Genomic DNA, 26,210 nt, shown 5'->3' with positions numbered 1-26,210 from the left:
ACTAATTGATAACCATTCCAGATGGGTCAAGAAGGATGAAAAATAAAACTCTAAAAGAAGATAAGTGGGGAAGACCATTCTAAATATATGTGACACAAAATCCCAAAGCTACAAAAACAAATATTCATAAATTTGATTGCATGAAAATACCAATTTCTACATGTCAAAAACACCACAACAAAGTCAAAAGATAAATTACAAAAAGGAAAAATAAACCTTTCTACTTTTCTTACAAAGATCTAATATCTAAAGCATAGCTGTAATAAAGAAGGCCAACCATCAAAAGAAAAATGGGCAAAGAATAGAAAAATAGTATAGGTCATAGTAAAGGAAATTCCAATGTCTAGTAAGCATATGAAAATATACCTTACTCATAAAAATAAAAGTAATAATATATTTTTAATTTATCAGGTTGGCAAAGGATGTGAGGGCATTTCATTGCTGGATGAGAATTTAAGTTGGTATAATTTCTTAGGGGTAATTCGGTAGCATTTTGTGTAGTTTTGCTAGACATAGGTCTTGTACCAGCAATTTCACCTCTAGGTACCTATTGTTAAGTGGGGAAAGAAAAAGAGCAAGATGCAGAATATTTTTGTATAGTATGCTACCATTTGTGTGTGTGTGTGTGTGTGTGTGTGTGTGTGTGTAAGATTATGAAGTTTGGAGATGCATGGTCTGTCTCTAAAAGAATACATAGGAAGGTGGTTATAGTAGCGGTCTCTAGGAAGGGGGACTGGGTGGCTGGGGGACGGGGAAAGAAGGGAAACTTCATGTTCACTGTTAACTCCTTTGTACCTTTTATATATAACACCTATTTTTTAAAAAGCAATAATAAAGTTAGTCATATCCAGGGTCTATATCCCATCAATTATTTCAAATACTTGCACCACATAAAAATAAATACTCCATGTCCCATCAAATACAAATAATTCATCAGATACCACCAAATACTCACAAATTACTATTTTATGGTTCATAAGTAATAATCAATAATAAAGTTATTCTACACTTTATATTATTCAGATCAATGTAACTTTATATTCTATTTGATTTTATCCTTAAAAGAGATTTTTAAAAAATATATATTTTATTGATTTTTTACAGAGGAAGGGAGAGGGAGAAGGATAGAGTTAGAAACATCGATCAGTTTCCTTCTGCAAACCTCCTACTGGGGATATGCCTGCAACCAAGGTATATGCCCTTGACTGGAATAGAACCTGTGACCCTTCAGTCCACAGGCCGATGCTCTGTCCATATCCTTTAAATACTTCCCATTACGTTGTAAGAAGTTGCTAAGAATGAGATGTTAATAGTAATCATTTTTGAAAATATATACTGTAATTCTATGATTTTTTATTTAAAATAATATACATTCTTTAAAAGTAATACCTGTAATGAAAGTTTACATTTAAAACTAACATGTAAAACACATAATTAATCATTATCTTTTAACATATTTCTATATAGCTCCAGAACATTTTCTTATTTTTGTTGAGATATTTTTTGGAGGAGTGTGGGTTTTGAGCCACTGATCAATTGCACTTTCATACTTTCTCGGTTCTTTCAGCCAGTCTTGATGCCACCTAAGATTTGCTATAACATTTGAATAGTTTTGCCCTATACTTTGTTTCCACTTGATAAACTGCTCTTTATTGTATTGGTGGACAGAAGCAGAAACTTTAGGGTAGTTTATAATGGAACGAAGCTTCTGATCCAAAGAATAAGTAATTTCTGGAAACTTTGTAGCAATATTTGTTAGTTCATCTGGATCTGAGGAAATATCTGAAAGAAAAAAATTAAATACCTGTCAAAAGAATTACCTGAAACAAGAACATTTTTTAGAATGTCATTACTCTGTGACAGATGATGTTTTAGAATTTATTTTTATTTTCAGTTATTTTCAGTTCCTCTTAGTATATATAGTACAATGATGGCCAGTATAAGTGGTAAATAATATACCAAAAGTTAAACACCTCTCTGAATGTTTGTTCAAATTATCTTCCTACCATCGTCCCACTATCCCATGTTTTTCTTATCCATCCTTTGATGGCATAAACAGTCAAATCCTTATCACTAGTGAGCTGGCTTAGCTCTAATTCTCCAGACTTTGATGCCTTGCTTACTTTGACAGGCTGAGAAAAAAAAAATAGTATGCTTTTATTGTCCCATATCAATAACCCAAACTAAAGAATTATTTTGAGTTAATAATTTTGACATTTGTAACAAGGAAGGAAATGTAAGGAGAAATGAATATTAATAATGGCATTAGTACATATAGTATATGCAAAAAGGAGGCAAGGGATAAATAAAACTTTAATTCTAATAATGCTGCTTTAAAATTAATTCATAGAATAGTGAAGCTAGGAGGCATTTTGCAGGATTATGCTATCATCTAGTAGTGTTGTAAAGCTCTCTAAGATGCCGGTGGGGTCTCTCAGCCTGGCCTGTGCCCTCTCGAAATCCAGGACCCCTTGGGGGATGTCAGACTGCCAGTTGGTAGTGCTGCCACGGAGGTGGGAGAGGCTCATGCAACCACAGCTGCGCTCGTGAGTCCGGCATCTGGCACCCATCGGTTAGCTGAGTGATGCTCCTGCTGTTGGAGCATACTGACCACCAGGGGGCAGCTCCTGCATTGAGCATCTGCCCCCTAGTGGTCAGTGTGTGTCACAGCAACCAGTCGACCAGTCAAACGGTCGACCAGTCACTTAGGCTTTTATATATATAGACTAGAGGCCTGGTGCACAAAAATTTGTGCACTGGCGGGGGGGGGGGGTCCCCTCAGCCCGGCCTGTGCACTCTTGCAGTCTGGGACCCCTCGGGGGTGACCACTTGCTGGCTTAGGCCTGCTCCCCGGGGGATTGGGGCTAAGATGGCAATCAGACATACCTCTGGCAGCCCGGCAGCCCTCAGGGGATGTCCATCTGCCAGCGGGGAGCAGACCTAAGCTGCAGTCGGACATCCTTAGCGCTGCTGAGGAGGCAGGAGAGACTCCCACCACCACCGCTGTACTGGCAGCCGTCAGCCTGGCTTGTGGCTGAGCAGAGATCCCCCTGTGAGAGTGCACTGAGCACCAGAGGGCAGCTCCTGCATTGAGCATCTGCCCCCTGGTGGTCAGTGTGTGTCATAGTGACCAGTCATTCCCAGTCTTTCTGCTGTTAGGGTCAGTTTGCATATTACCCTTTTACTATATAGGATAGAGGCCTGGTGCACGGGTTGGGCCCGGCTGGTTTGCCCTGAAGGGTGTCCCAGATCAGGGTGGGTGTCCCACTTGGGTGCCTGGCCAGCCTGGATGAGGGGATGATGGCTGTTTGCAGCTGGTCGCACCCCCTTCAGGATGGGGTGCCCACTGGGGTGCCTGGCCAGTCTGGGTGAAGGGCTGATGGCTGTTTGCAGCTGGTTGCACCCCCTTCAGGGTGGAGGTCCCCACTGGGGTGCCTGGCCAGCCTGAATGACGGGCTGATGGCTGTTTGCAGCTGGTCACACCCCCTTCAGATTGGGGGTCCCCACTGGGGTGCCTGGCCAGCCTGGATGACGGGCTGATGGCTGTTTGCAGCTGGTCTCACCCCCTTCAGGGTGGGGGTCCCCACTGAGGTGCCTAGCCAGCCTGGATGACGGGCTGATGGCTGTTTGCAGCTGGTCTCACCCCCTTCAGGGTGGGGGTCCCCACTGGGGTGCCTAGCTAGCCTGGATGACGGGCTGATGGCTGTTTGCAGCTGGTCACACCCCCTTCAGGGTGGGGGTCCTCACTGGGGTGCCTGGCCAGTCTGGGTGAGGGACTGAGGGCTGTTTTCAGGCTGGCGGGTGACTGAAGCTCCCAGCCTCTTTTTTTTGTTTTATTCTGGGATTTATTTACCTTCTATAGCTGTCACTGGAGCTGAGGCCTGGCTCCAGCTCTGAGGCTGTGGCTGGCTGAAAGCAGGTATCTGGGTTTGTTTAGCTTCTATAATTAAAACTCTGTTACCATCACTGGCGCTCTAAGCTCTGAGCCCGCTGCTGGCTGAAAGCATGTACCTGGGGTTTGTTTAGGTTCTATAATTGCAACAATGTTGCATCCGGAGCTCAGAGCTGGGCTGCGGCAGGCGGGGAACCTTGGCTTCCTCCATCGCTGGAGCAAGCAAGCCTCCTGTTCACTTCAGCTGTGTGGCTGCCGGCCGCCATCTTTGTTGGCAGTTAATTTGCATATCTCGCTGATTAGCCAATGGGAAGGGTAGCGAAGTTACGGTTAATTACCATGTTTCTCTATTATTAGATAGGATAGCTAATAATCCTCCAGAACAGCTGAAAGCATGGTATAATGAGAGGGTGTTAACTACTGATTGGGAAAGATAACCATGAGTATTAGAAGACACCTTGATCAGAGAAAAACAGTGGTTTCGATCTTGAGTCTCAGATCAAAAGCTTTAAGGCACTAGCTCTGGAATACAGATGGTGATTTGCAAAGGATCTGCACCTCTCATGGGCAATCTTTTGTAGACTGTCCCATCATGAGAAGCAGCAGATATTCATGTAACAATAATTACTGGATCTGTTAGGCAACACTATGTAGGTCAGCTCATCACACATCATACTACACTTACGAAATATATGAACAAATTTACCGAATAGTTGAGGAGATACTGAAGTACCGTCAGAGTAGGCTATATACTTCCACTGGTTAGTTCGAAGCATGTAGGTGGACGCATTCACATTGCATCCATGGAATTCACTCAGAATCCAGGGTGGATGTAGGCTTTTAAATTTATGTTCATTCTCAAACATTTCTGATGATAATGGCAACAAAGAGTATCCACTTAGGTTCTGAGGCAGAGGAATCCCAGCAATGTCTATAACACAAATAATACAATCTTTTAAAATAACTCATTTTTTATTAGTTGGACATTCATCAATGACATCACTAAAGGTCACAGAGGCTGTACATGTATTTTATAAGTATTTTGCCTGCATCCAAGTGCTTATTCCAATAACTATGCCTGGGCATGTTAACTACTTTGAATCTTAGTTTCCTCATTTGTAAAGGGAATAATAATAATAATACCTGCATTTCATAGGCTTATTTTAGGTTTCAATATGATAATTTATATAAAATTCAGAGACCAGTACCTGGCACACAGGAAACCCCTAACAAATATTAATTTATATCATCAGTCCTTTATTTCTGAATGATTAAATAATCACAGTTGTTTCTCACATTTGTTCCATGAGATACTAATAACACCTATATAAGAAGGGGTTTATTAGTCACACATGTTTGCAAACAATGGTTAAAATTACATAGGTGAATTTACTGTAAATGTAAATTTATTGCTGATACAGATCATAAACCTTCAGAGGTGGTGTATAGTATTCCATGTATCCCAAAGTTATTTGATGACAAAACTTTTTTTACCCCCAAGTAATACCTTGAGGAATAGTATTTTGCAGAACATATGTTGATAAATCCCAGATTATACTGATTTGAGGAAAACTAATTTATTTTTTTCCTCATCAAATATAGTCATATAAACAATAGCATGAGAAATGTCTAACTTAAAAAGAGGTTGTAAAAAAAAAAGGTATTTATAATATAACAATGTAAAAATTGCTTCTAAGGTGTCTTTTTTAAATTCAAACTATCGTTTTCCTATAGAAAAATTATTAATTATGGCCAGGTACTCAGGATAGTTCCAAAATGAGTCTGTAGTTGCCCTCTCCACCCCTTTTCTGGTTTCAATGTTCTGTGTTTTTAGGTCTAATTAAATACTTTTAATAAAAAATAGAAAGTAATAAGTAGTATATCTGCATTGCTAGAAATTAAACAATCATATCTATGAAGTTATGAACCTGAATATCTTAAGTGGCTTATTCGATAGTCATATCCTGATAGTGAATCTCTGGAAGGAAAAATGACTACAGGGAGTAAAGGCCAAAGGAACCTGAGGAATATTATCCTCATATTTCAGATATGGATTGACTCACAGAGGAGTTGCTCAAGATTATAAACACGTCAGCAGGGCCTCTGACTACTTTACTCATGCTCCAGCATTATTACAAATAAAGATTTATCGACTTACATTACTTACCAAGCATAGTAGGGTAAATATCCACAAGAGAAACCACATCTGATACTTGTAGGTTGGCCTCAATTCCAGGTCCCATTATCAAGAGTGGAACATGGGCACTAGCTTCGTACATACTCATTTTATAAAACTGACGATGTTCCATGGCCAGCTCTCCATGGTCTGAGGTGTATATGACAATAGTTTTTTCAAGAAGATTTAACTGGCGAAGAGCCAAAATAATTTCACCTACAATATAATCAAGATAAATCTTAATTAGTTAATGCTTTATTCTATCATAATAAGCGCATCACAACCCTAGTAAGAGTTTGTCAGGATGCTACTTAACGTCTGAATATTACCTACTGTTCCTAAGTAATACTGTTTCGTGTGCCTGTTCCTCAGTGGACAGACGAGAGAGGAAGGAGAAAATATAATACCTATAGTATAGTTTCTTTATTTGAAGATCACACTGGCATGCTTTTTATGTTTCTACTAGAGGCCTGATGCATGAAGTTTGTGTAAGGGTGGGCCCTCGCAGCCACCCTGGCTGCTGCCTCGGCCCTCGCAGCCCTGGCTTTGTCTGGAAGGTAGTCTGGACAGTTGTTCTGCTGTTCGGTCTAATTAGCATACTAGCTCTTTAGTATATAGGATTAGAGAATAGGGGGAAATTTTTCCCTCTAGTGACTGTAATGAAAAAAAGACAGGTCTGGATATCAGCACTCTATACATGTCAGATAGTGAAAGGATTGATATCACACTGACCCATAATTACTGCCCAATGGGAGGAGATAAGAGGGGTCAGAACTCCTCTTCCCTGCAACTCTTTTCCCAAATCCCCAATCTCCAGATCGTGCCCATGAAGGTGGTGGAGGGTTACAGATTTCCATTGTTGAAGAAGGACTGAATAGTATAGATAGTATATGAGTGTGATGTAGCATATTCTTGGAAGGGGAATACCTGGACAGTAACATTCCTCTGACCAGTCCCTGTTTCTTAGTGTCCTGAAACTTCCTCTTCATTATAATTAAGAATTACAGCAAGGCACAGTCCAGAGAGAGGAGTGATCCCTATTCTTGCAGTTCCTCAATCTGGGATACAGGGTTCTCTGTTTTATTTTTAAACACACACACACACACACACACACACACACACACACACACAACAACAACAACAACAACAACAACAAGACAAAAACAAAAACAAAAAACATCACAGGTGATTCAGAGGTCCAGTCAGAACTGAGACCAGGGCTCCATGGAGTTATTTACAGAGTTCAGACCATCAGGATCTTTTAACTGGACAACTGTAATTTAACTGATCTTCTTGCTTGCACTCCTCCTTCCTTTCCACAGTATTCCTTGTACCGTTCTGGTGGAGAGCTTTCTAAAATATCTGATCATGTCACACCCAGTTTAGACCTTTTCCACAGTGTTCTACTGTTTAATTCTTTAGTACAACACACAAAGCCCCTGGCCACCCTCCAAGCTCAGTCCCCTCAGCTTCCCCTAACACCTTTAACTTTCACAACCCTCCCAACTTAGAATTCCCTGAACTAATAATACTTAGTTTAGACTTTCTTGCCTCTGGACATATTCTTCCTTCTATTATTGAATGCCTTTTCTTCCACCATCTACTTGCTAAATTGCCATTCTTCCTTTCTGACCCAGCTCAAGCCTTTCCTCCCTGGTGAAGCAGTCCCCACTCCCCCAGGTAGAGTGAATCACTCTGTCCTCCAAGACTACAAATATAAAAAAGCAGTATATTACTGTAGTTACAACAATATATTATCATGGCTGGTAAATGTTTACTGAGTTCTTACCATGTGGCAGGCACTATGGTGGCAAAGCTAGGCACTTAAAATACAACGTTGAATAAGACTGAATGTCCCTGCCTTCATGAAGCTCATATTCTTCAAGGGAAATGGACAGTAGACAAGTAAATCAACAAAATAATTAAAAGTTATGATGTAAGCAAACAAGAGTAAGTAGGATGATGGGCCTGGTATACTAACTTAGAGTGGTTGGGGAGATATCCCTGAGCTGCCAGCTAAAGACTGACAATAGCTGTCAGCTATGTAAAAAGCAAAGGGAAGGCATCCCAGGGGGAGGGAACAGTGAATATAAGGCCCTCGGGTAGAGTACATGCCTAAAGGGTTTTTAATTAATACATGACTGTTTTTATAATATTCAACTTAATACTACCAGTGCCCAACAGTGCCTAATTACTAGGGGGCGCTAAATGTTTGTTGAACAAGCATTGTGAACAGTAATACCATAAATACTCTTGGTGACAAAATCAGTTAGAGATTTAACAACAAGGATACAATATATTTCATAATCTTTGTAACTTGAAGTGAGCTGCTGCATTTTTTTTTTTTTTTTTTTTTTTGCCTGAAGAGACTTCAAGAGTAGTATTCCCACACTCCCTGCAGCAACATTACATCCTATTTCACTTTAGTAGACATGGAAGAATGGATAGCAGCAAACATTCAAAAGAAATTTCCAAGGTGCAAATGGGTGTCTATCACTAACATCAGAAAATACATAGATATAATTCAACATTTGTGTGGGTTTAAGGATTAAAGAAATTGACTCAAAATCTTGTATTTTAGAGTAAGCAATTGGAAAGTCTTTTAGATTCTTTTAATACTAATTATAAATAATTTATCCATATGGCTGTTTTGCTTTCTGTTTTATACTTTTTAAAATTTTCCCAATAAATGCTTTTTAAGAAACAGCCATTCACTTGTTCACACCTGAAGTTTACTTTGTACAGAAAAGGTGCTACCCATACTTCACTAATGCAATTACATTCTACTCCAGTGTGCAGCAGAATAAATGATACTGTATTGTGAAAAGAACTTGTTATAAAAACGTGTATTTTTTTTTTTAAACCAGGGTTTCTCCACATGAACTGGAAACCGCCATAACTCTACAAGTGAGTAGGCAAAACACTTTCTTGACAATCACCTTATAGAGACAGGCTTGGTTTTGAGCTGAATCAGAGAAGGAACTTCAAACTGATTCTGTACCAGAATACACATGGGGAAACTGACTTGGCCTTTAGTTACGTTTGCTCTGAGGGGCCTGGGAGAACGGATTTGTTCTGCAGCTACTAGTCTGGGCAAAGTCACAAGCTTCTACAACTAAACTGTCTAATCTCCTAGGAACTAAACTGCCTTACAATGACCTGTCACACGTGTATCTGTGTTTGGCTGAATATGGGCAAACTTCAGAGATGTTTAGGGTTTGGTTCCAGATCAGCACAATAAAATGAGTATCACAATAAAGTTGTAATCTTTTTGATGGTGGAGGGTCTTCCCTTTAATTTGTAAAAACGTTATCTGTGAAGCACAATAAAAAGAGGTATGCCTGTACTGATTACTGATTAAAGCTGGTAAAAGGTTTTGTTGCAAGCAGATGATATAGCCTTCTATGACCTTTTCTTTGCGTATGAAAAAAATCTAAGCATTTATTAATTTATAAATAATTAAAATAGAGAAGGCTTTTATTCTACTATTAATAATGTAAATTTATCCAATTTTTATATGTGAGTCTTATAATCCTAAGTTTGAAGTATCTAAGCAACTGATATAAAAAATCATCTCAGGATATTCATTCAAGTCATCAACCAGCATAATCATGGTTTGTTGACAAAATATTATACTTTTTCTTCATGTAACTGCTAATTATTATACCACCTACCAAGCATGGCATCTGTCTCAGCACACATAGCATAATAAAATGCTCTAATATTCTTAATTTCTCTTTCTGTAAACTTTCCAGTGCAGTTTTTTGTATAAGAAGAGTAATAATCTATAGGGTGCATTTCTGACAGAGGCGACCACTTTGGGATTTTGATGGCATCATAAGACACCTAAAAAGGGGAGAAAAACAAAGTAGTAATGTTCCTCTCATCCACCAAGTATGTGTGGTGAACTAGACATACATACTTTAATTATTCAGGATAGTAGAAAAGAATGATTATGAATCATGTACTGAAAATAGTAAAACAAATAAGTTAGAAACAAATTGTCAATATTCCCACTAATAATAAAACAGATATATTAGTATCTATATATAGTGAGATGAAAATTATTTTAAAAATTATACATGTCAATGAAAATGACATGAGCTATATTAGACAGTACAGAAAAAGGGTCTGAGAACTTTAAGATAGTTGTATAATCACTTCAAATTTCAGATCAACACCCTAAGATTGTAGACTTCTTTTCTCTAATAGTTCACTTGTAAAAATGGCAGTATCTAGTGAGATAGCAAAATATCTGGTAAACAAATACAATTTTTTCATATATATAAATGCTTACAGTTTTGGTGAAAATGATTAAGATTTAAGTCATATATTTAAGTAACTTAAAAAAATTCAAATATCTACTTACTATTTATTTAAAAGTTATTTGACTCATTTAATTAGGCTAGTACTAACTCCAGATGAATTTTTTAAAGATGGAGCCAGTTAGAACTTTTTAAGAAGACATGATGTATTTGCAACTTGGACAGTATTTCCTTTAAAATAGGGTGCACTAAATAGTGTTTCTGATTAGAGTTGCTTAAGCAACTTAAATTCGATTTAAGACGACATGTTTCAAAGCACAGACAGTCCTCCCTCTGCACGGTTCAGATATACACAGATTGCAGTTACCACAGTTTAGTGAGACACCAGTCTCCCAATAACGGGGTTCAGATTTTAGTTACTACGGTATATTAACTGTGAATCAGTGCATACAGCACAAACCTTCAGTCATATGCTGCTAGCTACTTAGTCTACAAATCACTATATGAATGAAAGATGTGTATCAGGGACTAATCAGACCATTTCTTTCAAAGCCTGTTACTGACTGATCACTGCGCATCTTTTATCCATTATACACACAGACAGCACACTGTCTCTTAGTGAGAAACCCATGGGACAGTGTATAGAAATGGATAATCAAAAGAGGGAGTTGGTTAACAAAGATGAATGTACAATAAAGAAATAAAAAGTGGTAACACTGGAAGTGAAATTTGAATCAAACGTTAACTGGAGTCATAGAAGAAATAGCTGATGTGGGAAGGTTGACACGGCTAGATAGGCAGTCCGAGGAACTCAGTGAAGACACACTCATTGATGTAAATGAGGAAGGTCATTGCAAAGAAAGGACAAACGTCCTAGCGGTAGTGACAGGGGCAAAAATCTTCACAGGAAAGGAACCCTCAGAAATATATCACAACATTGAAAGAGCAAAGGGGAAAATGTTGGAAGGCAATCCAAATTTAGTTATGAATCTGACAATATGCCACGATATAGAGAAGATGTTTGCTCCGTATCTAAATTATACAATGAGAAGGCAAGCACTATTCAAACTACTCTTGATATGTTTTTTTTTTTTTTTTACAAAAAAAGCAAACACTTTACTTCTCAGTGTTTCTAGTAACAATGCTTTAAATAAATATTGGTTTCACTGTTTTTCATTTTCCTATACATTTTTAACCCCAAATAAGAGAGTTTTAAATGTTTTGACAAATGAGTTGAGTCCTAGAAAAAATGGTCACTTTCCCAGTTGATTATTAAGATCTCTTTGAGCAGTTTCATCTGGCAGGGTCATTTTTTTTCGATTCTGAACTGTGCACAGTGAATGTTGCCTGCACTTGGAGAACATCTTTCAGTTTCTCTTTTAATAGACATATTATGTGCAAATGTATTCAATTCAGCAGTAGGTTTCTAAGTTTTAACACTTATCTTATTTCTATAAAATTGCCCCTTCAGCTTTTGTCAACCAACTATTGGTCAATTTGATTTCATGAGAATATTCAATATTTAAGTTTTTCTTTAAAAGTGACAATAAAAGAAACAGTGAGTAAATACCAGTAACATACAATTATAATGTTAACTTCTAGTTTTGAGCACACATAGCACACGTAGTGTACTTACTTTTTTAAGCCAATAAAGAGATGTGTGAAATGTTGACGATCCAAAATTCTCTCCTGAAGATGGTGAAGGATAAGGGTGTGGTAAATTTAATCCCAAATATAGGACAAATGGTTGAGTGTGATTAACTGCTGCTTTTCTTAACCAGTTTACTGCTGTGTCTGTAGTATTCCAATCCCCTTCCATTACTCTTATTTTAGTCTTGTTAGGGATAAGATTAACCATAGGTCTGCCTTCTTGTCTGAGTAAAAAAGGAACATCTCTTGTCCATGCCTCCACACGATTGCTGGGGAATGAAAAAGACAGGTATACTGTAAGGTATGTATAAAGCTTTAAAAACTAAGCATAAACATAAGAAAGCAACATGGAAAATGATTTTTTTTTAACTTGACAAAGGAAACTTTGGTTTAACATTTGAAATTGAATCAACATATTTTACCTCCATTTCTTCTGAGGCCTGACACCTTAAGTAACTTTATACTATTACTATAAATACCGTTGACACTTTCTCCAGAGAAAAAAGGCACTTTTAAGAGTCTATACAAGGTTACAGGGGGAGGTTTGGATTTATAAAAGGCATCTTTCAAAGCTTGAAAAACCTGGATTCTAAAAAATAAATAAATAAATAAATAATAAAAGAAAAACCTGGATTCTGATTGTAGCCTTCATCTACAAAAAATAGTACTGGGTAAAACAATGAGAATTCTAAGGAAAAAAATTTAGTTAGATGGGGTTTTATATGATCTCAGACTAAAATATGTATATTACAGGAATTTCAATTTGAAGATATGTTTTGCAAGTAAAGAGACCTTAAATTTTCAACAATTTAAACTTAAGGAGCTTTCATAAGCTGAATGTTCAACCAATATTAAGCTTTCTCATTTTGGTCTTCATTAACTGTAACTAAAATTTTACAAAGCTAAATAATATCTGTCATGATTTTATAGGAATTGAAACCTCTTTAAGGTTTAATTACAAAATTTAAATTGTCTTGTCCCTGAAAAAGTCACATTCAGGTTTATTTTCAGGCCGATCCTAAAGAATACAAAAAATTCACATTCCACCGTTCAGTATCTTCCAGCTGCTAAAACCAGATATCTCACTACAGTCATAGGAGGTTACTTTTAGTCAGTTTTTAAAAGAATTTATTCAATCCCTATAATCTTCCTTCCTCTATATCTCCTTCTGCAATAGTTATTTTAAAAGTTCATTAGGAAATTTAGAAAAAAGATTAGCAAGAAGGAAATTTAATATCCTCAAATGGCTAACACTGGCAAAAGTAGGAGATAAACTCCATTATGGGCAGCTAAACATCATACATTAAACTTTAGTAATTAAATGGAAAAAAAAATCCAAGAACTGGAATGAGTTTGTAGGCACAGAGCTATCACCCGTGCTATAGGAACCTGTGTAGGAGTCATGGTAGACAGCAATCTGAAGACAGCCCCAGAAGCTGCTTCTGCCAAGAATTTGCTAGTCATCAGAAGGGAGTTCTGGAATAACAAAAGTAAACAAAACCAACAGCAGGCTCTTCCACTCTCATAAAATATCATGCTGAGATTGCACCAGAATTATGCAAGCTGTTCTAGATAATGAATATCAATAAAGATAATAAGGGGTGTAGGTGGGTGGGTGGGTGGGTGGGAAGATGATCTAAAAGAACTTCTAAAATGACCAAAGGAAAGGATGTCTTTCTCCATTGTAAGGGAAAGAATAAAATTAAATCATCCTCAGTATGGACAAAACTGACCTAAAGATATAGATGATATTAGATTATAAAATAACTAGAGGCCCGGTGCACAAAAATTTGTGCACTCGGGGGGAAGGGGGGGTCCCTCAGACCGGCCTGTGCCCTCTCGCAGTCTGGGACCCCTCGGAAGATAACGACCTGCTGGCTTAGGCCTGCTCCTGGGTGGCAGAGGGCAGGCCCAATCCCTAGGTGCTGCCCCTGGTCAGGCTCAGAGCAGGGCTGATTGGGGAGTTGGGGCACTGCCCCCTGTCATGCACAGAGCAGGGTGGATCGGGAGGTTGCGATGCCACCCTCAGTCATGCTCAGGGTAGGGCCGATTGGGGGGTTGGGGCACCGCCCCCTGTCACACTCAAGGCAGGGTCGATGGGGAGTTTGCGGCGCCACCCCGTCACGCACAGAGCAGGGCCGATCAGGGGGTTGGGGCGCCGCACCCTGTCACACACAGAGCCGCAGGGCAATCAGGGGGTTGGGGAGCTCCCCCCTATCAGGCACAGAGCAGGGCTGATCAGGGGGTTGGGCGCCTTCCATGTCATGAACAGAGCAGGGCGGATAGGGAGGTTGTGGCCCCACCCCGTCACACACAGAGCCTCAGGGCGATCAGGGGGTTTGGGCGCTGCCCCCTGTCACGTTGATCCCGGTGCCGGGAGGCATATTACCCTTTTACTATATAGGATAGAGGCCTGGTGCACAGGTGGGGGCCGGCTGGTTTGCCCTGAAGGGTGTCCTGGATCAGGGTGGGGGTCCCGCTTGGGTGCCTGGCCAGCCTGGGTGAGGGGATGATGGCTGTTTGCATCTGGTCACACCCCCTTCAGGGTGGGGGTCCCCACTGGGGTGCCTGGCCAGTCTGGGTGAGGGGCTGAGGGCCATTTTCAGGCTGGCGGGTGACTGAAGCTCCCAACCTGTTCTTTTTTTCTTTTTTTTTTTAATTTTTATTCTGGGCCAGCTTTAGCTCTGAGGCTTGGCTCCAGCTCTGAGGCCTCAGCTGCTGAAAGCAGGTATCTGGTTTGTTTGGGTTCTATAATCGAAACACTGTTTCAACTCCAGCTCTGAGATCCCGGCTGGCTGAAAGCAGGTTACTGGGGTTTTGTTTAGTTTCTATACTTGTTACAATGTTGCTTAGAGTGCAAGCTCAGAGGCCGACAGCAGCAGGCGGGGAACCTTGGCTTCCTCCGTCTCTGGAGCAAGCAAGCCTCCTGTTCGCTTCAGTGCCTGGCTGCCGGCCGCCATCTTGGCTGGAAGTTAATTTGCATATCACCCTGATTAGCCAATGGGAAGGGTAGCGGAGGTACGGCTAATTACCATGTTTCTCTTTTATTAGATAGGATAGTGGATATGGTGAGGTAAACACAGACTTATTCACTAGCCTGCAGAGTTCTGAGGGACTGAGAGAGGGCCCTGTGGTTGCTGTTCTTGACTTCTCTCCCTCTCCTCTTGGTCTTTCCGGTTTTATTTACAAAGCCTGTGATCCTGTTGGTCTGCTGGCCTGACAGGGATAGGAAGAGTGTTGTTAGCAGCCTATGATTTGATTCCTTTTGCTAGAAACTCTCGGTTAAGAGTTTTTCCAAAGCAATCCTCTCACTTTGGAAGTAGGTCTTTTATTTTTTCATTTGTTTGAGGGGATTAAAATTGCCTCTTGTGAATTTGTGTGAGGAAAACATAAGCTATATGAATTGAGAACATATATAATTACAATGATGGTAAGATGAAATAAAAAAGAATTGGATTTTAGGTTTTAAACTTTTAGCTAGGAATGATAAGACAGTAGCTTGTTTAAATTCTCTTCTACTGCCACAAGAATGTAAGTTCCATGAGGTTGGAGATTTTTGTGTTTTGATTACTACTATATTCCCATCATCTAAAAATACTGTCTGGTACATAGTAGGTGGTTCAATAAATATATTAACAAAAACCTTGATCTACTTGTCGGCCATATGACTGTGTGGGTACATACAGTACCCATATAAGTAGAGTCCTGATTATTTATTTCAATTTCTTAAGCTCTGGTCGGAGAGTGAGTACAGTGAAAATATGCTGCAACCAATTATTATTCTAAAAACCATCTCTGACCTCTGAAATACCAACTTTTCCTTTTTCTAATTTTAGAATTTCACATGAGAAAGACCTTAGGAAAATTAAGGATACTTAAAATATTAAAAAACTGAAAAACAGGATATATTCTATTAGTTGAAGATATATACAAAACACTAATAATGGACGGGTGCTATGACCCTGGGTTAAATAGAACATCAATGCTTATCAAGTATTAAGCCATAGGTAGACAATGTAACTTTTTATTCCATTTACTCACTCAACAAACATTTAATTGTATGCCTATAATGCACTAGCACTACTGGCGATGGGAATAAAGCAATGAAAAAGGAGGGTCCTTGTCCCCTCCAAGCATTATTATCACAAGAAGAATAACATTCAGATCATACTTTAACCATTTCACACAGAATTATGATAACAGGGAGTTCAAGTCCAGATTCTTTTTACTATTGGATTGATTGAAGGAACAAAGAGGAAGAATTTCAAATAAGATAAAATGAATAGTTGTATTTTACTTTGGATTAGCCTTATTTTATAAAAAGGAGGATTTTAAAGAGAAATTTGTGAAACAATAAAATAACAGCAATGTAATGAACTTTAGAAAAAGGAAAAGTTATGTAAGTGTTAAACTACAATTCTGGTTAAGCCATTTTAATAACAACAACAACAACACTATTTTACCTTGATTAAGTGCTTACTTTGTGCCAGGAACTGTTTTGTATTATCTCATTTAATTTTTAAATATAATCTTATTAACTCATTTTAAAATGGCAGTTATCCAATGAGGTGGGTATTATTAGTTCCAGTTACAGATAAGAAAACCAACACTTAGAGAAGTCAAGTAACTTAAGGTCACAAGGGTGATAGGCAGGCAGCTGGGCATCTAACAGTTCTGACAGATTCAAAGCCTATGCTCCTCCCACCACACTTACCTCCCTTCCCACCCTTTCTTTCTGCTGTGCTAGCCAGGCAGAGTAGAGGAAGAACATTTTGCACGGCAGAACTAGCTAGTCAACTGTCCAGAGGTAGTAAAACGAATTTTAAAGGATTAAAGGAAGACCAAATACACACTGTGGAGAAAGTGAGTGGTTCTAAATGAGACTGGAGGTAGGCAGGGGCTAGGTTATTGTAGGGTCTTATAAACAATGTTGTGGATTTGGGATTTTAGCCTACCTGCCGAGATAAAAACCACTGACAAATTTTAAGCAGGCAAGTCATTCGATCAAATGTATATTTTAAAAAGATCACTCTGACTGCCTATAGAAAATTAGTCAGAAAAAACGTTGGGAGGCCATTTCAATAGTTTAGGCAAGAGATGATAGTACTTGGTAGAGATAATGAGAAGTGAATAAACTGGAGAAATATTTAAGAAGTAGAGCTGACAATACTTGGTGATGGATTAGAAGACAGTGGTGGGGAAAAAGAATCAGGATTACTTCTGGGATTAAAGAAATTTAACATTAACCAGAGAGCAAGATTAATACAGTTAAGTCCTCCCTTAACATCATTGATGGTTTCTGTGACTTTAGTGAAATGACATAAAACAAAACCAGTTTTACCACTGGCCAATTGATACAAAAAAGCATTATGTTCCTATGGCATCTCATCAACATCATGATGAAATGAGGGGTTTAACAAAAGGACATTATTGGAAGACCTGCTCTACTCAGTCCTATTATTTTAGTATCTGTTTACCCAAAAGTCATTGTATTAGTTTCCTTGGGCTGCTCTAACAAACTACTAAAAACGGCGTAGATTAAGACAACAGAAATTTATTCCCTCCCAGTTCTGGAGGCTAGAAACTCTGCAGCACACCAAAAAATATATTATTTGCCCATCTGACAAAAAGTAGGTACACTTTTGATTCATTCACACCTGATGGCTATTGTTGGGTTAGCTGTTGTCATTTCTTAAAATTTGATAATCTAAGGGAGAACAGGCCAGTGCCCATGAGTAAGTAGTCAAGTATTGCATGTTTTAAAAATTCTTGCGGCATACCAGTGTGCCGCAGCACACCTATTGAGAACCGTAGCTTGTAGGTTCTAGGGAAGAATATCCCCTTGCTTCTTCCTAGCCCCTGGTAACTCTTGGCAATCTTTAGCATTCTTTGGCTTGTGATCTTTTAGCATTCTTTGACTTTAGATGCGATCACTTCCAATACGTCTCTTGTCTCCACACCATCTTCTCTGTATGTGTCCTTCCCTCTTCTGATAGGACTAGGATTCACTCTAAATCCAGGATGATTTCACCTCCAATTGAATCTACAAACTGGATCTGTTTCCACATAAGGTCACATTCTGAAACTTCAGGTGGATGTGAATTTTTGGGGAACACTATTTATCTCACTACAGGCACCATTACTTTTATTGAATATATTTCTCTGGCTCTTATTGTAATCATTAGCATCATCCTCATCACTACTATATTTACCATAGCCCTTAATTAGCACCTGCTAGGCAAGAGGTATTGCTCTGAGGTCTTAATATAAATTTGTGTCAGGAGTCACAAGTGTTAGGAGACCCCAAGATCACACCTAAGTTCACTAGGAGGACTCATGGGGCCAGCAAAGAGTTTTACTCACTTATGACTTATTACAGCAAAAGGACACAATGCAATAGCAGCAAAGGGAAAATATGCTTAGGGTAATTCCACAGGAAACAAGGTACAAGTTGCCAAGTGGAGTCACAAAGGACACACTTAATTCATCCAGGATCTGTCTACGACAATATGTGTAAAGTGTTGTCTATTGGAAAGCTCATTAGAGACTTAATACCCAAGTTGTCATTGTGGGCTGATTATGTAGACACCCTCTGCCGAGAACATACCAAAACTGCAGACTCCCACAGCGAAATCAGGTGTTCAGAATGAACCACATTGTACAAACACTCTAGGTACACAGTGATTCATTTGATCAGTTAGGGAATATAGAACACTCCTGAAATTCAAGTTTCCAGATGTCAGCCAAAGGCCAACTTTGAAAGCAGGTCTTTCTAAGGTTAAAAGTTTCGGACCTACTGTGTTAGCTCTTTTCTGCATATATTATTTCATTTTATCCTTACAACAAAGAAATTAAAGTTCCTGAGCTTAGACAATGTTTCCAAGATTATACTACCACAGGTTAGTAGTAGACAGAGAAACTAAAATTCAAAAGTAGTTAATCTGTTTCTAGATCTCTACTATTATCAACCAGGCTTGACTACCTGGTTTTGAGAACTTAGTAAAATGAAAAAAGAAAAAAAAAAAGGAAGTTACAATAGACTCACATTAGAATGAACTCACAAAAACAAGTGGGCAAGAAAACTGTAAAGTAATTAATAAAGTAGCCATTATATAACAAAATTTCAGTAAAAATAAATCATGGGCTAAACAGATTAATATATATATCTTAATGACCTTTAATATTTAAGAAAAAATTATCAGCATATTAGCAAATTTAATATTTTAGGAAGATTAAAGAAAGTTAATGTTTTAACCAATTAACACAATTGAGGGATTAAGAGATTTAATTTTACCTTATTAGAGAAATTTTAAAAAAGTCAAAAAGGGTACATTTTTGTGATCTAGCAGAGAAAAGCCTATGAGGACTATTTTTTGTTTTATTTTTTACCTAATGGAATGATGTCCTGAAGTATAGTCCAGTTTTCCAAATTTTTGTGTTCGGTACCCGTGCTTCTCCATGATATCCATCCATGTTGTATAATTTGGATCTAGGCCCTTAAAGTTATTCCAAGATTCCGTTAAGTGAGTGAAGAGGCCACTCCACATTGCTGGGGGGAAAAGAAGAAATAGAGATCAGTGTAAGCTTAAAAATTTGTGTTAACTATTAAGACAATCACTGCAAGAGAGAATAGAGTCAACTAGTTTAGAGCTCATGCTCTGGAATAAAACATATCTGCATTAGGTGCTTCACCTAACATTTCTGATTATCTCGGAAACTCTGCAAAGAGTTACTATTTCCATTTTACAGGTGAGTCTCTAATGCTTATAGTTTAAGTTGCTTAAGGTAAATACAGCTGGAATTAAATATAAGGCCTGTCTGATTCTAGAGTCATCTTTCAATCACAAAAATAATCACTAAGTAGTTCATGATTAATTATCTCATTTTCTACAACTATTTAGTCAATAAATCCTTCTTCAAATATTAACAGACCTATAGAGAAAAACAGACAGCAATACAATAGTACTAGGGTACTGCAATACCCCAATTTCAACAACAGATAGAAAATCAATAAGGAAACACTGGACTTAAACTACCTGTAATACCAGATACACTTAACAGACATTTAAAGAACATTCCACCCAAAAGCAACAGAAAAAATATATTATTCTCAAGTACACATGGAATATTTCAGGATAGATCATATCTGAGGCTACAAAACAAGTCTTAATATATTTAAGAAGTTTGAAATCATATCAAGCAATTTTCTGACTACAATGAAAACTGGAAAATTCATAAATATGTGGAAATCAAGCAACATGCTACTGAACAACCAATGGGTCAAAGAAAACATCAAAAGAGACGTCAAAATATATCTTGAAAAAATTGAAAATAAAAATACAACATTCCAAAATTAATGGGATGCATAAAAAGTAGTTCTACTAGTAAGAAGGAATTTCATAGTGATGAACACCTACATTAAGAAAAAAGAAAGAGCCGAAACCGGTTTGGCTCAGTGGATAGAGCGTCGGCCTGCGGACTGAGAGGTCCCGGGTTCGATTCCGGTCAAGGGCATGTGCCTGGGTTGCGGGCACATCCCCGGTGGGGGATGTGCAGGAGGCAGCTGATCGATGTTTCTAACTCTCTCTATCTCTCTCCCTTCCTCTCTGTGAAAAATCAATAAAATATATTAAAAAAAAAAAAAAAGAAAAAAGAAAGAGCTCAAATAAACAATAACTGTACATCTTTAAGAACTAGAAAGAAAAAAAAGCCCGAAGTTAGTAAGAGAAAGGAAATAACAAAGATCAGAGTTGAAATAAATGAAATAGAGACTGGAAAGACTGATAAAACTAAGAGTTGGTTTTAAAAAAGACTAACAAAATAAACCTTAAGCTAGACTTTCCTAGAAAAAGAAAGGACTGAAATAAATACTATTAGAAATTAAAGATAGATGTTACTTCTGATACCACGCAAATACAAAGGATTATAAGAGACTACAATGAAGTTATATGCCAAGAAATTTGATAACCTAGAAGAAATGGAAAAATTCCTAGAAACGTACAACCAAACAATGCTGAATCATGAAGAAATAGAAAATTTGAACAGACCAATTATGAGTAAGGAAATTGACTCAGTAATAAAAAACCTCACAACAAACTCATTTTACAAGGCCAGCATTACCCTCGTACTAAAACCATACAAGAACAATACAAAAAATATTACAGGCCAATATCCCTGATGAACAAAGATGCAAAAATTCTCAACAAAATATTAGCAAACTGAATTCAATAGTACATTAAAAGGATCATACACCATGATCAACTGGACTTTATTCCAGGAATACAAAGATGGTTTAAAATCCACAAATCAATGGATTGTCAGAAATAAAAATTAAGAAAAAAATACCATTTATGATTGCATCAAAAAGAATAAAATACCTAGAAATAAATTTAACCAAGGAGGTGAAAGATATGTACATTAAAAACTGCAAGATATGGTTTAAAGAAATTGAAGAAGACACAAATAAATGGAAAGATAATATGTGCTCATGTACTGAAAGAATTAATATTCTTATAATGTCCATACTATCCCAAACAATCTACAGATTCAATGCAATACCTATCAAAACTTCAATGCATTTTTCACAGAAATAGAATAAACCAGTGGTTCTCAACCTGTGGGTCGCGACTCCTTTGGGGGTCAAACGACCCTTTCACAGGGGTCGCCTAAGACCATCGGAAAACACATATGTAATTACATATTGTTTTTGTGATTAATCACTATGCTTTAATTATGTTCAATTTGTAACAATGAAAATACATCCTGCATATCAGATATTTACATTACGATTCACAACAGTAGCAAAATTACAGTTATGAAGTAGCAACGAAAATAATTTTATGGTTGGGGGTCACCACAACATGAGGAACTGTATTAAAGGGTCGCGGCATTAGGAAGGTTGAGAACCACTGGAATAAACAGTTCTGAAATTTGTATGCAACCATATAAGACCCCGAATAGCCACAGCAATCTTGAGAAAGAAGAACAAAGTTAGAGGCATTACACTTCCTGATTTCAAACTATAGTACAAATCTATAATCATCAAACTAGTATGTTATTGTTATAGAACAGACACATAGATCAATGAAACAGAATAGAGAGCCCAGAAATAAACCCATGCATATTTCGTCAATTAATTTACGACAAAGGAGCCAAAAATAAACAATGGGGAAAGGCTAGTCTTTTCAATAAATGGTGTTGGGGAAAGTGAACCTTTATCTTACACCATACACAAAAATCAACTCAAAATGGATTAAACACATGGACATAAAACCTGAAACCATGAAATTTCTAGAAAACATAGTAGGTAAGGTCCTTGACACTGATCTTGACAATAAGTTTTTGGATTTGACACCAAAAGCAAAGGCAAGAAAAGCTGAAATAAATAAATGGGACTATATAAAAGTAAAAGCTTCTGTTCAGCAAATAAAACTATCAATAAAATGAAAAGGCAACCCATGATTGGGAAAAATAATTTTTAAATCATCTGTTGAATAGGGGTCAATATTCAAAAAATATAAAGAACTCATACAACTCAATAGCAAAAAACAAGAAACAAACAAAAAAAACACACTGATTACAAAATGGGCAGAGGATCTGAATAAACATTTTTCCATTGAAAACTTAGAAATGGCCAACAGGTACATGAAAACATTTTCAATATTACTAATCATGATGGAAATGCAAATCAAACTGCAATGAGATATTACCTTGTGCCTGTTAGAATGGTTACTATCAAAAGACAGGAGATAACAAGTATTGGCTAGGATATGGAGAAAAGAATACCCAGCAAAACCCTCACGCATGGTGATGGGAATCTAAATTGGTGAAACCCCTATGGAAAATTGAGGAAGTTACTATGGAGGTTCCTAAAAAAATTACACCAGAAAAATCATATAATCAATCCAACAACTCCACTTCTGGGTATACATTTGGAGTAAATTAAGTCACTAGCTCAAAGAAATACCTGCACCCCCACGTTCACTGCATTATTTACAATAGCCAAGACAGAAAGAACTTAAGTGTCCATCAAGAGATGAATAAAATCAATGTGATGTGATATCTATCTATCTGTCTATCTATCTATCTACCTATCTATTTATCATCTACCTACCTACCTATATACTAGTATCTATCTATCTATCTATCTATCTATCTATCTATCTATCTATCTTTCTATCTATCATCTATCTAATATTCAGCTATAAAAGATCAGGAAATCCTGCCTTTTGCGACAATGGATGCACTTTGAGGGCATTATAGTAAATGAAGTAAGTTAGGTAAAGTACTGAATACTGTACCATCTCACATATATGTGGAATCTAAAAAGAACCAAATTCAACTGCCTATGGTTGCCAGAAGTGGGGGTTGAGAATGGTGGGGGAGGTGGGGTGCAGGGGAGAGGAGTGAAAACATGTGAATTTTTTAGTTAAATATGTTCTGAAAATGTAAAAAAGTAACAACACTGTTTTTTAATATATCTGGCCCTTCATCATTGAAATGTAATTTATAATACAGTTCAGGATTCCTTTAATCATTGGTGATTATATAGTTGATAGTACTGAAAATGTAGGCAAAGAAACTTGTGACTCAAATCGCAGAGAATATCATGCTGGGAACTTACAGACAAAAACAAATTGTTGAATGCTATTTATGAGTTCCAAAGCAACCAATCATGTATTAGAATGAGGAAAACAACCGTCAGAGAAGAGACAGAAGATATAGTATAAGAATGGCAGTTTTTTCCCCATTTCTCAGTTATTCATGGCTTAATGTCACGGAAACAAGTTTTGCCATTAAAATCATACCTATTTGTTAAATTACTATAATAAAATTAATAGATTGGGATAGAAGTGAATTGAACCTGAAGAGATGTAATCTGAAATAACAGAAAAACTTCAGATAAACCTGATTTATGACAAGTTCTAACTACTTTATGGTATACTCTGAAGTCCCCACCCAACTCCTTGTACTCTTACTGAAAAACTTCCTTGGAAATATAACTCTTCCAAGAAATATGAATATTTCCTCATTTGCTTGGTCAAAAGATTCTTAGTCACTCAATCATTAGGAAATGAAATAGTAACACATGAACTAAACACCCTTTTAAATGATAAAAATTCCTATTCTGGAAAAATAAATTAGAAAATCTAAGCCCAATACTCAATACATACCTTAAAACCCAAAACACTTAAAATGTTTTTATTAAATGCCAAATATTACTTGCTATACTACTTTTGGGAATAATTTTAATTGTAAAATTATTTTCAGTGTGTGGCCACTTTCTTCCATTAATATTAAGCATGTTCATACCTGCACGTGATGGGCAGCAGATTGGAGAATTTGTGTAGGCATTCAGAAAGGAAGTGCCATGTGCTTTCATGAAGTTGATAAAAGGAAGTTTCACTACTTGACTTCCTGGATAAAATGTTAGCCTTCCATCCTGGAATGAAGAAATGTAATTAACAATGATCGCATCACGAAAAAAGAAAATTGTTTCCTTTAATTTTAACCTTAAAACTTATAAACATCAAAGGACTTCAGTATGACCCTAAAATCCTCAACAGCTAAAAACAAGTATAGAAGGGTTATCAGTATCTGGCTCAAAATCCAGAGAATTTAATGCAGTAGTCCACTTAGATTCATTAGAATATAGTAAATAAATTAAAGGACTTTCTGAAAAAGCTCTTTTGGAGGATGATGGACTGATTGAACCAGTATTTACTGAGTATTTACTGTGTGCCAGGGACTATGAAAGATCTGGAGATACAATCTGGAGATAAAACAGAATCCCTGGTGCCTTTCAAGTTTAATCTGGTGGGGGAGGCTAAAGTATACTGGAAAATAAAATATGAATAATTACAAATTGTGGTATGTGCTTTGAAAAAAACCCGAGACACAGAATAACAAGGGAGACCTCCTCCAGATAAGAGTGGACAGGGAAGGTTTCTCTGGGAAGTATGAGACCTAAATAATGAGAAGGACCCAGCCATCGTTGGAAGTTTCTAGTATGTTGTGATGCACCACCCACATTTCCTTTTAGAACAGAATACTGCCTCTGCTATAGAGTTTCCTTGCTCAAGACCATGCCCCATTCCGGGAGCAGCCCATAACTAATGGCCATCCAACATGCGGGCACAAAGGCCTGGCGCCTCCCCCCCCTGGAATCAGTTCTGAGGTATCATACTAGTGTGAGAACTACCCACACGGTCAACCCAGGCCTCCATATCTACAGCAACAAGACCCAACTTTGCTCTGCACAATCCTGCGTCCTTCTTTTCCCTCTGATCTCAAGAGCACTCTCTTACATGTTACTCTCCAATACTGCCTGTTCCGTAGTGTATTACTTTAGTAATATTCTCAAGTCCGACGGGCATATCCAGATTATGTAACTGTAATCATCATGGGTCAGTCCAGGAGAAAGGCCATACAACAATGGTGATGAAAAGCACTCTAGTACCAGACAAGCTTAAGACCAACTCTCTATGTGACCACACGAACTCCCAGGGATAATGAACAAATGTCGTAATTAGTAACCAAACATCTGTCCAGGCAATGGTTTTAAAATCATGGAATAATACTAAGTATCAGGTAATATTGATAGTAATATTCTGTTGATTGATGGCTTGGGGAAAGTTTCAAAAACTGTTCAAGTTTAGGATTCAACAACACGCACACAATTTCCCTGGAATATCATCAGGGAGTGAATTCAAGTATATCAACTAATGAACTTATATTGGCACTAACAGGATTATCAGATACCTGGGCAAAAAACAACAACAAAAAAAAACCAACACGTTAATTTTCTTCACTTCTCACGCAAACACAAATTCCTGCAAACTTGCGGTGAATTGGGAAATGACCGCTGGAAAACTAACAAGCTTTTGTGGAGATGCAGAATGTTATTTTCTCTACTATTAAGTCAAACGGGTTATAGACTGATCATTCATTAATAGTGGTAAAATAAGAAAGGCTGTGGGCGGGTAGCGGATCCCCGCCGCCCCGCCCCCCGCCGCCCCGCCCTCCCCCGCCCTCCCCCGCCCCGCAGTCCCTCTCGGTACTTACAAAGGAGTCGCTCACCACTAGCACCACGTTAGGCGCATCGGGCCGCTCCTGAGCAGCTCCCCGCCCCTCCCCGCTAGTCCCGGGAGCTGGTGCTGCCAGCGCCGAGGCTGCGACCACCGACACGCACAGCAGCAGCATCGCAGAGAGAAGTTGGGAGCCCAGC

General features: G+C 38.0%; 1 protein-coding gene across 1 annotated transcript; it reads right to left on the bottom strand.

The window, feature by feature from the left end:
- Positions 1-259: 259 nt before the first annotated feature.
- ARSK (arylsulfatase family member K) lies at positions 260-26,210 on the bottom strand. Its single transcript, XM_070412353.1, has 8 exons — positions 26,048-26,210; positions 24,296-24,425; positions 19,373-19,532; positions 11,970-12,252; positions 9,743-9,914; positions 6,060-6,284; positions 4,599-4,823; positions 260-1,782 (listed from the first exon to the last, which is right to left on the bottom strand). Exons 1-8 carry the CDS (start codon positions 26,183-26,185, stop codon positions 1,460-1,462), a joined length of 1,656 nt encoding a protein of 551 aa, XP_070268454.1. The 5' UTR covers positions 26,186-26,210; the 3' UTR covers positions 260-1,459.

Source organism: Myotis yumanensis, unplaced genomic scaffold (genome assembly GCF_028538775.1).
Source record: "Myotis yumanensis isolate MYYU_CA2020_CCGP unplaced genomic scaffold, mMyoYum1.0.hap1 SCAF_4, whole genome shotgun sequence".
Classification (NCBI taxonomy): domain Eukaryota; kingdom Metazoa; phylum Chordata; class Mammalia; order Chiroptera; family Vespertilionidae; genus Myotis; species Myotis yumanensis.
This window is presented reverse-complemented; position numbering and strand designations above follow the sequence as displayed.

Coding starts and splice junctions, on each gene's coding strand:
- ARSK (XM_070412353.1), bottom strand. CDS start 26,185: ATGCTGCTGCTGTGCGTGTCGGTGGTCGCAGCCTCGGCGCTGGCAGCA. Junction 4,824..6,059: donor TATTTACCCTACTATGCTTG/GTAAGTAATGTA, acceptor TTTGTGTTATAG/ACATTGCTGGGATTCCTCTG. Junction 1,783..4,598: donor AGTATCTCCTCAACTATTCG/GTAAATTTGTTC, acceptor TTTTTCTTTCAG/ATATTTCCTCAGATCCAGAT.